This window comes from Polyergus mexicanus, unplaced genomic scaffold (assembly GCF_030449975.1).
Source record: "Polyergus mexicanus isolate NDT 795.1 unplaced genomic scaffold, iyPolMexi1.0 SCAF_26, whole genome shotgun sequence".
In the NCBI taxonomy this organism is placed as follows: domain Eukaryota; kingdom Metazoa; phylum Arthropoda; class Insecta; order Hymenoptera; family Formicidae; genus Polyergus; species Polyergus mexicanus.
The window spans coordinates 1,294,550-1,307,609 of record NW_027223346.1 but is presented as its reverse complement, the minus strand read 5'-3'; the positions used below and the strand labels follow the sequence as shown (position 1 = coordinate 1,307,609).

Sequence of the window (13,060 nt, the reverse complement as noted above, 5' to 3'; positions counted from 1 at the left end):
GGAATACCGAGGACTCGAGGACATACATATTCTGAGAATATTTAATTCTTTTAAGATTAAACGCGCAACGGTTAAAGTACGATAATCTCAGTAATCTTTTTACATGATTATTTCGATATTCTGTCTTTGTATTTCTCTCTCTCTCTCTTTTTCTCTTGTTCGTGTATCTTGTTGTACGTACTAATTTACAGAGTTTGTGCTTGGGCGATTTTCAAAAAGGGAGCCAATCACTGCGATTGGCTCGTCGCCAATCGATATTTCGAGAATCGCAGGTATCGTACTATCCGCTTATCGGACTCGCTGCAACGAGCCGAGCGCTGTGATTGGCCCGCTGCGTGACGTCATCGGTCGCTTCGAGAATCGCAAGCGATTCGATATACGTCTAAAGTTTAACGGTCCGCGACGCGGCAGGTCGGATTCGAAAAGTCCCTCCGCGTCCTTCCTCGCGAGCGATATCGATTCGAAGTTGAGTTTCGCGCGCGAAATAGACACCCGGGGGTGTCTATTCGAATGAAAATGTCGCTCGTTCATCATTACGACGTTAAATGTCATGATCGATCGCGACATAGATCCGCCATACGAATTCTTCCATTACTCCATCTCTCCTACTTCGAAAAAGTGCATAATTTCGCGCATAATTCATCGTCATCGTCGCGAGTGTTGAATGAATAACGTCGGTGCACAGTGAAATGTATCGCTGCGCGAAAAGGGCGGAGTAAGTGTTAGCGATAGCCGATTGCAATGATATCGGATACCGGGATAACACGGAATCATCGTTGAAGATTTCTCGAGGATGGTGGAATGTGAGTGGGGCGGGGGAGGGGGGGGGAGAGGAAGAGGAGGGAGCCGAGATTGCAGGGATCCCGAGATCCACCGGACCGTCGATCGCAACAGCGCCGCTTAACGGTGAGAGTACCTTCCGCATACTTCACTGTCGATAATGCTCGGTGTCGGTAAGGCAGCGCTTTACCTTACCGGCGCTACGTTACGACTTTACGTTACCGATCGAGATACTGCTAGGTATATGGCATGTATAAGATATGAACAAGCAATAGAGCTATATATAAGTTATTAGTTATTGTATCCGCAATAATATTGAAGAATTTACGCATATTTCAACGTCGTTAAACGAACATTAAAATTGAACGATAATATATATTAATTTTTTATACCATTCATTAAAACAACAATTATTAATTATACGTCAATGTAAAATAATAAAAGTTAATCATATTCGAATTATCGCGTAAGAAATTTAATCGTAATAAACTTTATCGCACTATAAACCCGTTGAATTTCGGACACTATGAGCATTAGTAATATATTATTTAAAATTCAATTCACGCTAATATCGAAGAATAAATTACATTATTATGGATTTTTACAAGATAAATTATTATTACAAATTATTTTCAATTTTTTTTATTATTGACGGAATAAGTGGAAAGTGTCTCCGAAAAGTTTCGAATGTCATCTAAAGCGCGTATATTTACGCCAAGACAAGTAAAAACCTCATTAAAATGATTATTCGCTCGTTAAAATTTTTTTGTTCGACAGTTTATTACATACATTGTGTGCCAGTATAGAAATATTATACAAATCCGAAGATGCTCGAACGAATTACGAAACGTTAGATCTACGTATATTTTTTTTTGTTTTTTTGTTTTTTTTTGTTTTGTTTTTTTTTGTTTTTTAAATCACGCGTACGTACAAGAGAGCGGTGTGTAAGTTCTACACAAACATCCAAAAAGGCTAGTCGTGCATACGTTTGCGGCGATTTTTATTTACCGCTGTTTCTTTCTTTCTTTCTTTCATTCTTTTTTTTTTTTTTTATTAAACGAATAGCCGAAAAGTATTATGTACAATCCGGTGGGTTATTCGCCGTCGCTCATTAAGTTTTGCACGTTTTTTGAACAGAAAGTACGAGACAAAACTCGAAACGCAATGCAAAAGTTTGCAAAAATAATCGCGATATACATTAGCCAACATTTGGATTCTCCTTCTTTATTTTTTAAGACGCTTAATCCTGGAAAGTGATCACTAATAATATCATATTTCTGAAAAATTCGAGGAAAATTAAATTACCTCCTAGTATTTAAATTATCAAGTTGAATTTACATTAGGAATATCGTGTCGAAAATAAAAACATATATATAAATTATCCTTTTCTAAATGGTTTTTTTTTTTTGGTTAATGTTACTATTTATAATTTCAATTCACAATTATATTTTAAATAATCCTGATCGTTTCTTTCGCGGTAAGAGTTGAATTAATCATCGATCTTTTATAAAGCGAAATTTTTTAGCGAAACACCAAAGATATTCAGCAAGCGAGATAGTCGAGGCGAACAGTCGATTATGATATAATATAAAATTTAATATATTTACTTTAGGATAAATATCGAATAGAGGTAACATTAAAATCGAATACAATAAGTAATTCACTTTGCGCATTTTGTCATAAATTCGGTTGCACTAGTCCTTAAAATCAGCCATTGATTATTTCAAAATATTCCCTTTTATTTCTCTATTAAAATTTAATTATATTTTTTTCTCCTCCGTGTATAAGAGAGAATTGCTAACTTTATAACGATTGTCGAATGTGGGATAAAAAGAAATATTTAGAATAGCAGGGAAATTAACAATTACGAAGCTAAAGAATCTTGCTTCGAGGATTGAGGAAATTTATAATTTTATAATTATAATTAATTCCTATCAATTTTTTATCATTTAATTAGCTTGCTTCTTACAAGGCGACTTCAATTGCACGATTCGTCAAAATTTAGCTTCCCTTATGCTCGATATAATTGAAGGAGCCACCGCTCCCTTGCGCTTCTTTCGTAATTAAGCGTAATCTCATCCATTTTTTTTTTAAACGAGACGTATCGTATAAATACGGAATCGCTTCTCGTTTAGACGTACGAACTTGAAAGATAATACAGAATATATCGACGACGATAACGCGACAAATTCTCTCATCGAGGATGGATAAATAAATCGCATCGTATGGCGATACGTTCGCAAGCATATCTCTGCCGTTGTGAAACTTAACATAACTGGAATAATGCGCGTTAATATATAAATTTACATGCAACATACGTGCCTATATATATATATATATATATATATATATATATATATATATATATGTATGTATGTACATACCACTATTCATATTCTACGCTACAACTTGCGCCTGAGTACATCGTGATTTAACATTGCTTAGATTTACAGCAATTAGCAACTATGTACAGTGTAATCGGATATCGGGATCTCGCGTCTCCTTTCTTATGTACACGCAGTTAACGACATGTGCCTAGTATCGTTTACAAGTGTATTCGGCCAAAATATTCTAGCCAATTCAGGAATATCGCGGCGACTTTCTTATCTCATGCTATTTATATAATGTACGACGCGTTGTACGTAGTAAAAAAATGACGAAAAGAATCGAAATAACGTAACCGGTCAATCTGACGAGACAATCGTCGATGATTTACGACAATCAAAGGTAGATAACTCAAAGTTCTTTACGTTTAAACGTTTTAAGTTTTTAACGAGATTTGAGAATCGAGGAGAAAATACTAATCGTGTGCGTAAATGTCAATTCGCGCGGCGGAATAACGTAACGGTCTCGGATAACGATATTTATCCCCCACCCCCTTTCCCCCTCTCCTCGCTCATTCCCGAATATGTATCCGAATCATGTCGTTTCTGCGAATCATCTCTCTCTCTCTCTCTTTCTCTCTCTCTCTCTCTCTCTCTCTCCGTATACGTGTCCCGGTCCCGTCCCGAGTCCGTTCGATTATCGTCGAGGATAATCGACAAGAAACACGAAAGGGAGTCCTTTGGTATCTGTAATTCGTCGCCGTGAATATGCGCGTCTCGAGAAGCAGTTTCCGGATACTATCAGATCTGCCGTCGTTGCGGCAAGTATCTCGATGTTACGGCGAGCATGACGACGAGAGTCGCTACGAAGGCGAAGGACGGCGGGCTTGTTGTCGCTTTGCATCCGTGACGCGCACGACACTATGGACTTCCGGTATCGTGGTGAAACGAGTCACTGTCACTCTCCACGTAGGTGACGAAGCTGTCGGTGCTGTCGGGATGCTGGCCCATATCCGGTCCACCGACGCCCGGATGATGAGGCCCCGGCGGCGGTAACGGTCCTCCGCCCCCCCCGTCGCTCATCGGTCCGCCGAGCATCCCCGGGGGCGGCAATTGCGGCGGCGGACCCCCGTGCAAGTCGTAGCCGTGCATCTGTAATTATCGTATTTAAGGATATTATTTGTTTTTTTTTTTTTCCCCCCCCAAGTAAATTGGAAACGCGTAAATATATTTTTAATTAAATCAATCTCTGTCTGAATGTGTGAGATTCTCTCGCGTTCTCTCGTATTTCTTTTTAGTAAATTTTTCTTCACCGAGAGACTTGTTTTACGACATAATAGGCGTTTGGATATTTTGACGTATTTCGGCGCGTTTTACCTGGGACACCAAATGATGGAAAGACGGCGCGTTGGGATCCAGCCGTTCCAAGTCCGTATGAAGGGCGAACTCTGAGAGCGCCTTCCACGGCGGCTGATAAGCCTGGACCTCGAGCGGCGTCATGCCGATGGGGCTTTCGTGTCTCACGGGGCTGCTGGCGACCATGGGAATGCCATGCATGCCGCCGAAACCCAACTTACGCCCGTCCTGAAATAAAAAGTGCTTGGATCCATTAGATCATTTCATTCCGCTTATCCTATCTTGTAATTTGTAAATACGCGGATAAATGCGTATAGTATCTCTTTCTCTCGACACAAGCATCATCCGTCGCTTTCGATATCATATAAATCTTTACCTTCTCCTGCATCTGCTGCTTCAGAGCGATCGTCTTCTTCTTATCCTTGCATCTCTTGTTCTGGAACCATACCCTGATGACGCGCGGACTCAGTCCGGTCATCTCGACGAGCTGCTCCTTCATGAGGGCGTCCGGGCGCGGATTCGCGGCGTAGCAAGTCCTCAGGGTGTGCAGCTGCTTCTCGTTCAGAACAGTGCGCACCCGCGTCGGTTTGCCGTCGGATCCGCCGCCGCTCTTGTGGCCACCCGAACCGCGGACGCCGCCGACGCCCGCCTTGTGCGATCCGCTCTCCGATCCGGAATCTGCAAATGCCGAGAGTTTAGCCCGTTTTCATTTTAAGCTCGAGCGAAATAAATATGATATAAATTAATGTCACGTTAATAATCCGAAGAGAGGATATTTGAAGAAAAATTTTGAACGATGCTGTTGAAAATGTATCGATAACGTAAGATAATTTAAAAACGTTTCTTCGCGTGCTAATATAAAAATAATTATTCCGTAAGAGTTGTCGATATACATTTCGAAGAGAGTCGAATGTTATAAATATAATGTTGAAATAATATCGCAATACTTTTCGCAAGAATATATCTTTCGAAATTTACGTGAAAATACATCGCACGAACAAATGAAACTATCCGAACAGAATTCCGATTCCTCTGCATCCGTCATATACTTCTCGTCGAAAACACTTTCCATTCTTTTCATAATATTCCACCCAATTCTATCCATTTACATAATATCAAAAAGTTTCCTACTATAATTTTCATTGCATTTTTTTCAGACTTCATCTCTCACGACTAAATTAAAAACAATGTTGAAATCTTCCACATATCAAAATATATTTCAAACAACTGAAATACAACTTTAAAATATATTAAAAAAAAAAAAGAAAAAAAAAATTGTTATTAACAAACTGTATTTAAAATATCGAGCGACTTGAATCGACTGTCGCGGTATTTGTTTGCATAATTAGATTAATAGCGCGCAAAGGATAGGTGGATTAAAAGATGCAGAGATATTTTTTTGCAAAACTAATTAGTTAATCTAACGGGACGGTCTCGACGAGAAGATGTCGTCACTTTTATGATCGCGATAAACGTGACGTGAGCGCGTGCAAATTACTCTTACCGCGAAATCATAAACTTGGAAATGGCCGTCGGAACTTTCTCAGGAATATTCCCGCATCTACTCCCGAGCAGTAGATCGAGCAATCTTATAAAGCTTTCGAATGAAGCTTTTCCCGATTCTTCGTTAACCCCTTTTCCGGCCGATCGCGAGAAGCTCGAGCCTTCCCATTCCGCCGAGATTTATTCGCGGAGAAAAAAGAAGTCCGCGAAGTAGAAATATCTCGGGCACGAGGGTACGAAAGAAGGGAATACACGCGGTACGATTCCAACCCATCCGCGGGACCGTCTTCCTAACCGGTCTTGCGAAACGGCCGAGAGAGCACGCGGCTAATGGGAGATCCGGATACTGGTCCAGTATGGCGGATGAGGAACGCGGATCCGTCGCGATTCCTCGATTGTCGAGCGATCGCTTGGGATCGCCGGAACGTTTTAAACGCCGCGAAACATCGTGGCGATTGATTCGCAGTCGACGTAACGTTTTATTTGTAAAAGATGGAAGCGGATTTCGTATTTCTTTTGCCGAAAAATATCGCGTTGTTCCATTTGTCCGTCTGTCACGCACTTTCCTCCGAGTATATACAGGGTGTCCCCGATTTAAATGGCAAAACTTCAGGAGCGTGTAGGGAACAGAAAAGCTATAAGACAGAAAGTTCCTTAGAGGTTTGCTCGTTTTTGCTCCATTTTGGAGAAAATCACAAAAAAGGGAAACGAGACAAATTTTCGTTTTTTCACTTATTTATTTACATTTTATCTATGTTATCATCTATTTAACGCGAATATTGTTCAAAACGTTGCCCTCTTGCAGCAATGCAAGCATTACGATTAGCACTGATCTCATTAATCGCAGTTAGACATTGTTCCAGTGATATTTGGTACACTGCATCTATCATTCGATCTCTTCATTGCTCTCTTGAATCCATTGGCACCGTAAAGGATAACATCAAGTGTTTACATATGTAAGGAACCTTGAAGCAGAAAGTTTATTCGGTGCCGATCGACTCGAGAGAGCAACTGATAATGAGAAATTGAATTTTTGTGATTTTCTCTAAAATGGAGCAAAAACGAACCTAACCTCTAAAGGACTTCTTGTCTTAGTTTTTCGGTCCCCTACACGCTCTTAAAAATCTGCCATTTAAATTGGGGACACCCTGTATAAAAATCTGTCTAAGAAGCTGGAAACATATATATATATATATGTCTCAATGCGAACAATTTTGCGATTGCTGTAAAAAGTACACGAGGAGTCGCGAAGAGTAAAATATATTTTTATATTTAATTATATTATGTAATATTCTGAGACTGGAAAAATATGTTATTCTCTTTGTATAAATTTTACAATATATAATCCCGGAATTATCATTACATTTCTCTCACTACGGATTCTTCTTTAAATATCTTCGTGAATAGTTTAAACTTTATTGTTGTATATACGAATAAATCTAACGATATACAAGACAAGACAAGAAATTTAAGATGGAAATAAAATCATTTCGCATGATTTAGCGAAATGATCGGCTCATCTCATAATATTTTTTAACCGGGTGCGTCTATTGGTGCGTCCTATTGTCAGATGACGCCGGGGTACTTCAGACATCACGTGGCTCGGGAAATCTAGTAGGTTCGCTAACAGGAAGACGCGGAAAGCCAAGAGAGCGCACTACAGGAGAGAACAAACGAAATCCCAATATTTCTGCGTCCTAACCAAATAGCGATCCCGGTTGTGCATAGCACAAGCAGGAACGAAACCCGCGTTGACACGGGCGGCACGATGATAAGACACAAGAGCGAGTAAAATAAGACTCTCTCCATCTTCAAAATAACGATCGCATAAAGGCATAAATCATATAACTATATCATATCGCGTGAACTTTTTTCTTTCTCGATGAAATGTGAGAAACGTGAGAGCTGTGCATAAAGAAATATCTTGTTTATTGTTAGCAAAACGGAAGTTAATCACGAGAGCGATTTTAGGGGAAGCTAAGAAGCTACGAATTAACTCAAAATGCGCATCTCGGACTCTCGCGCGGATTTTTCTTTATTCTCGAAAATGTGTACAAAGATCGTTTATATATATATATATATATATATATATATAATCCGTATTTTAATGATCTCTTAAATTAGAGAGAAGGACCGTTTCACGTATGAAATCGCGGAATATAATTTAAAAAAAGATATTCGTGAAAAAGCATAATAAAATTTATATTACCAGTAATTTTAATAAAGAAAAAATCCCCAAGCGCTATAAATAAATTATAGATGCTCTTTTCTATTCCGACGCTATAAAATAAAAATATCACGATATCAAGGAGGATTGCTAATTCTCGCTGGCTAAAAGCTAATAGTTTATTAGGGTTTATTAATAATTCGATGACACACGCATACGTACGATCGTGTCGTCCCGCGGGATATCCAGCGCGCTAATAAAGAAGATAAGAATAAGAGGGAACAGATCGTGCGTAGTTATGCGCGACAGTAGTTGGCAGGGTGGTGTTACATTTGGCACCTTGGCAGCGTTCTAAAGACACATCGTCGATCCGTACTACCGTCGTACGAGAGATGTGGTCCGTCCAATCTTTTTCGTGCGTATAGGGAATGATGTTTGCGCGCGCGACAATCCCGTGACGAATCACAATGACAAATAGGACGCGCGCTGGTCGCGCTGCTGCCCGCACACGAGTTATTTGTAGAAAGAATTAGTATATCGGATAATTATATACCGACACGTTTGTCGTTTGTATTTTGAAAAGGGGAGAGATGGAGAGGAGGAAGGGGAAGGACACGAGAGAAAACGGTAGCCGAGATCGTCATACGTACATGCCATGATTTCTCTTTCCGCGCATCTCTTCATTATTATTACGTCATGTTAAAAAGTTTGCTTGTACTTTTTTCTTATACGATTCTTACGTTTAGTAAAGCAACAAAAAAAAAAAAAAATGAAAGGAGATCTGTTGACCAATTTGATTCCGAATCACAAGATAATTCAGATATGCGTGGAGTATTTTATCTCGATTTGTTTATATTTATTCGCGTAACAGTATTTTCATTTCACATAATTTTATATTATAAGTATATTTTCAAAAAAAAAAATATCCAAATTATTTCAGCTCTGTTTTACATGGAAATATCCAAATTCCCAAATCATTCTTGATGCAATAAGAGAATTTATCGCCACGAGCAATTTACTCTCATATCAAGCAAATTTGTTTTTAAATACTTATATATTTATACGATTTCCACTTTCTTTTGTATATAAAATTAAAATTAAAATATTTATTTCAGTTCCTAAAGCATTAAAACATTAATTAATTAAAAGAGTTTATATTATAGAGATTGAAAGAATTATATATATTATCTTTAATCTTATATTATCTAATTATATATATTACTTTACTTTATCTTTACTCACATGCCGAAATGTCCCTAAATCATCTCATAGCTCTCGTTTTTTAGAAATTGTCCAAGATTGAGATTTTTACACCCTTATACCCGTATTCATAGTCCTTCCTTATTTTAAGGACGGAGGAAGCCTCCGTGAAGGATTCCTTGAATCTGCAAGGCCACCTTGTTTCATAGATGGACCTCGTCGAGTCTCCCTTTCAGAAGGAAGAAATATTTTAGGGATTTTTAGTGACCGACTGGTGGCAGCACCGTTTCATGCTGCCTGCAACTAATTTCATATAATACATATGAAAACTTTTTCGTATCTTCAAAAAATTCCACGGGATTTTCCCAATCGCGAATGTATCTTTTCGGAATCCGCCACAGAATCCGATTCTCTGGATTTTCGTCTTCAAATCCATCGTCAGAATCAATTAAAAATTCATTGTCCATTATCCCTTTTTCCTTTATACACTTTCAGTTTGAGAGCGCGACGACAAATAATCACAAAACCACAGATTGAAATGTAAGAAAACTAACTTTTGGAGCTTATATTTGGTTATATTCTGCGTATCGTCTGCTAAAAAGGTCGCATCCACTCCTCAAGGAAGTTCGTGACTTTCCTTGAGATAAGGGAGCCAATAAGATTCCTTGCTCGGTCAAGGAAAGTTTATGAAACGTGGAACGAGGAACAAGGAATCCTTATTCCTCAAGGACGGACTATGAATACGGGTATTTGTGTCTGAATTTCGACTCCCTGTCTTCGATCGAGCTAATTCACAGGACATTAAAGCCCCGCGTAATCCCGATACGCGCGAGGGTAATGGTCAAGCCCTTACCGGTCTTAAGGGCTTCAATTATCAACACCTAATTATACTTCTCATGATCCTAACACAACATCATTGTTAGGAGAGTCCTTTGAGCTTATACCCTCGAGCGTGCACCCTTTTGCAAATTTGGTCTTTGTACACGGATATAGTGCTACTATGCCTCTCTGTTAATCTACAGATATATCCCATGTGTTCGTCGCGCGATGCACGTCGGAGGCTGAATATAATTATGAAATCTTAATTATGTGCGTACGCGTATGTGGGATAATCTTCAATTAAAGATAATATAATTGAACAAAGATAAGAGAGAGAATAATCGGAGGAGGAGTGAATAGAAATAACGCAATATATCAGAAACGAGATATATAAAAGCAGATTTTCCTCTTGATATATCGTAAACTTTAAATTTAGAGCGCCTGCGCAATTCAAATTCTCGGGCTCTTCGAAAAAATTTATCAGTCTACGTTAATTTTTTTTCCAACTACGCGATACTTTTTTATGAGAAGATATCGTCGAGAATAAAATGGTATAAAAAAAAAAAAAAAAAAAAAGAGAGAGAGAATCTATCTCTTTCGAGGTAGAATATCGTATCCTCACCTGACATCGAACCGTCGTTCGGGTGCAGATGATGATTGTTGTTCGTCAGGGAGGCGTTGTTATTGTTCTCGCTTCCGGGTATACCGGCAGCTCCGGTGCAATGTTTCCCGCCTTCGAGGACGTCGTGATCGTGTCGGCAGAAGAGGCCGTCCTGTCTTAGAGCGAACTCGTCGCCGGTCTCGAGCCGCCTCATGCAGGCGCAGCACCGAAAGCACTCCACGTGATAGATCTTGGTCTTCGCTCTCATCACGTAATCATTTTTGCTAAAGCACTGGCTACACTTGTCGCATTTCGTGCCGAATAACCTACAACGAAAAGTAGAGTAGTAGGGAGTTTAACCTGCTGTCGCGACATGAATGTGAAAATATCGCGAATTATTTCTGAATAATTCTCGCGAAAAATATTATTAAAGAATCTAACTCTTGATACGCAACTTGATTGAAAATATTCAGCGATATCGATCTATCGCGTAAGCTTCGACATTAATTTTTTCATTATTTCCGTCATTTTAGTTGTATTTTCACGCTCTCTCTCTCTCTCTCTCTCTCTCTCTCTCTCTCTCTCTCTCTCTCTCTCTCTATCCATTTTCTATTTCACCGTATCGCGAGGCTATAAATATTTTCGATCGACAAAAAAGAACAAAAAAAAACTCTATTTTAAATCCGATAGATGCAAAATAGGGAGACATAAATCGGGACCTAAGTGACTTTTATTGTCGCGTCGTATATTTATTTCTACGTACAATAATATTGTGTATGCGGGCGAGGGTTGGTTTTATATATATATATATATATTTTTTTTTTAAATAGATAAATTGAATAAATAAACTTATATATACAGTATGTGCGCGAAAACGCGTGTTTGTATGCGTGACGCGAGATATGGACCGTTTATTTTGAAAGTGATGTAAGTCCTTTTTTTAAAAAAATGAGATATGACGTAATTTATGCTTAATTTAGTGTAAACTTTTTGTTCATAACTAGTTAGTATTTAATATCTTAAAAAACGCCAACGCTTTGTTGAATTTAAAATTGGCCGGTAAAAGAAATCGCGTAACCATTGATTATGAAAGTGGTGCAAGTCCAATTTCCATCACAATGCCAGGCCTATTACATACGAAAAATATAAGGATATGCAGCAGCTATTACCTTATATACCTCCTGTGCATCATGAATATTTCAAAACACTGCCACGTGAAGAGCATAAATAATTAATAATACCAATATCTTGTGTTAAGTTTAACAATATATAAATATAATTAACGTTCAAAATAAAAAATACTAATTCTATTTTATTTCTTGTTATTATTTATAAACAAAATTGGATTAATATGAAATATATTTTAAGTGATATTTGTTATTTCAAAATTGAAATTAAATGATATTTACAATTGACTAATTATGAAAGTGGCGTAAGTCCATTTGCAGCCTGGAAATATATATTATTTTAGTTAAATTCGCCTAAAAGAAATTTATATAATCAAATTACATATTGATAAATTAGTACAAACATTCCCAGACTTCACATAATTAACCTATATTTTTTAATTGTCAGATCTGCTAACATTTAATTTTCTCGAAACAAAAGAAAATGGACTTGCACCATTTTCAAAATAAACGGTCCATATAATGAAATGTCCGATATACATACATCGTTGGAATTGGGAAAGTACGCCGCGTACTATTCGCGGTGTAATGCGAGCGAAATTGATGGCGGTGATGTAACCATGTAACGCATCGGGATTAATGGTCCGCCAGCGCGCGTAATCGACGACGATCCGCGCGTTGATGTAATAGACATTTCTATTGTTATCGTTGTCGCGCCGCGACATTTATTTTTCAAAGTCGATAATCAAAACTTTCTCCACACTACCGGCATCTATTCCAAAACTCGTCCGTATGTACGAGTGTAACAAAATCGAAGCGAAACTTTTGTCGCCGAGAACGGAAGATATAATAATTAATTCTGAAATTCACACGCAATAGATCGATATATTATATATATATAATCGATACCGGGCGTTCCTAATGTAAAACGTCGTATCAAGCCAGATTCTTTAATAAAAAGAGAAAAATTCCAATTCAATGTTGGATAATGTAATTTTTGATAATGCAATTCAACAAAAAATAATACAAAAAAAGACATAATATATGATAAAATATATTAAAATAACTATTTTCCGCAGATTTCTCAAAATTCTGACGATACAGAACAATTTATCGTATTTAGTGTATTTAGAAAAAAAACTATCCATTTTTTTTTCTTTTTTTTTTCTTTTTTACTGCAATG

General features: G+C 37.9%; 2 protein-coding genes across 3 annotated transcripts in view; one reads left to right on the top strand and one right to left on the bottom strand.

Annotated features, from left to right (window-relative positions):
- The first annotated feature begins 884 nt into the window (after window positions 1-884).
- The window catches only part of LOC138943402 (uncharacterized), a 120,190-nt gene continuing 108,014 nt past the window's right edge, over window positions 885-13,060 (top strand). The window contains exon 1 of the mRNA XM_070314230.1: window positions 885-906. The gene's annotated coding sequence lies outside the window, so the exon portion shown is untranslated. The remainder of the gene's footprint in view (window positions 907-13,060) is intronic.
- Window positions 3,170-13,060, bottom strand: part of Tup (LIM1_Isl and LIM2_Isl domain-containing protein tup) — a 32,663-nt gene continuing 22,772 nt past the window's right edge. Inside the window, exons 3-6 of one of the 2 annotated variants that reach the window (XM_070314050.1) lie at window positions 10,772-11,076; window positions 4,837-5,138; window positions 4,482-4,703; window positions 3,170-4,256 (exon numbers count right to left, since the gene is read on the bottom strand). In XM_070314050.1, coding sequence (XP_070170151.1) covers window positions 4,026-4,256; window positions 4,482-4,703; window positions 4,837-5,138; window positions 10,772-11,076 — 1,060 coding nt within the window. In that variant the 3' untranslated portion in view covers window positions 3,170-4,025. The remainder of the gene's footprint in view (window positions 4,257-4,481; window positions 4,704-4,836; window positions 5,139-10,771; window positions 11,077-13,060) is intronic. The other variant, XM_070314051.1, reaches the window with a different exon arrangement.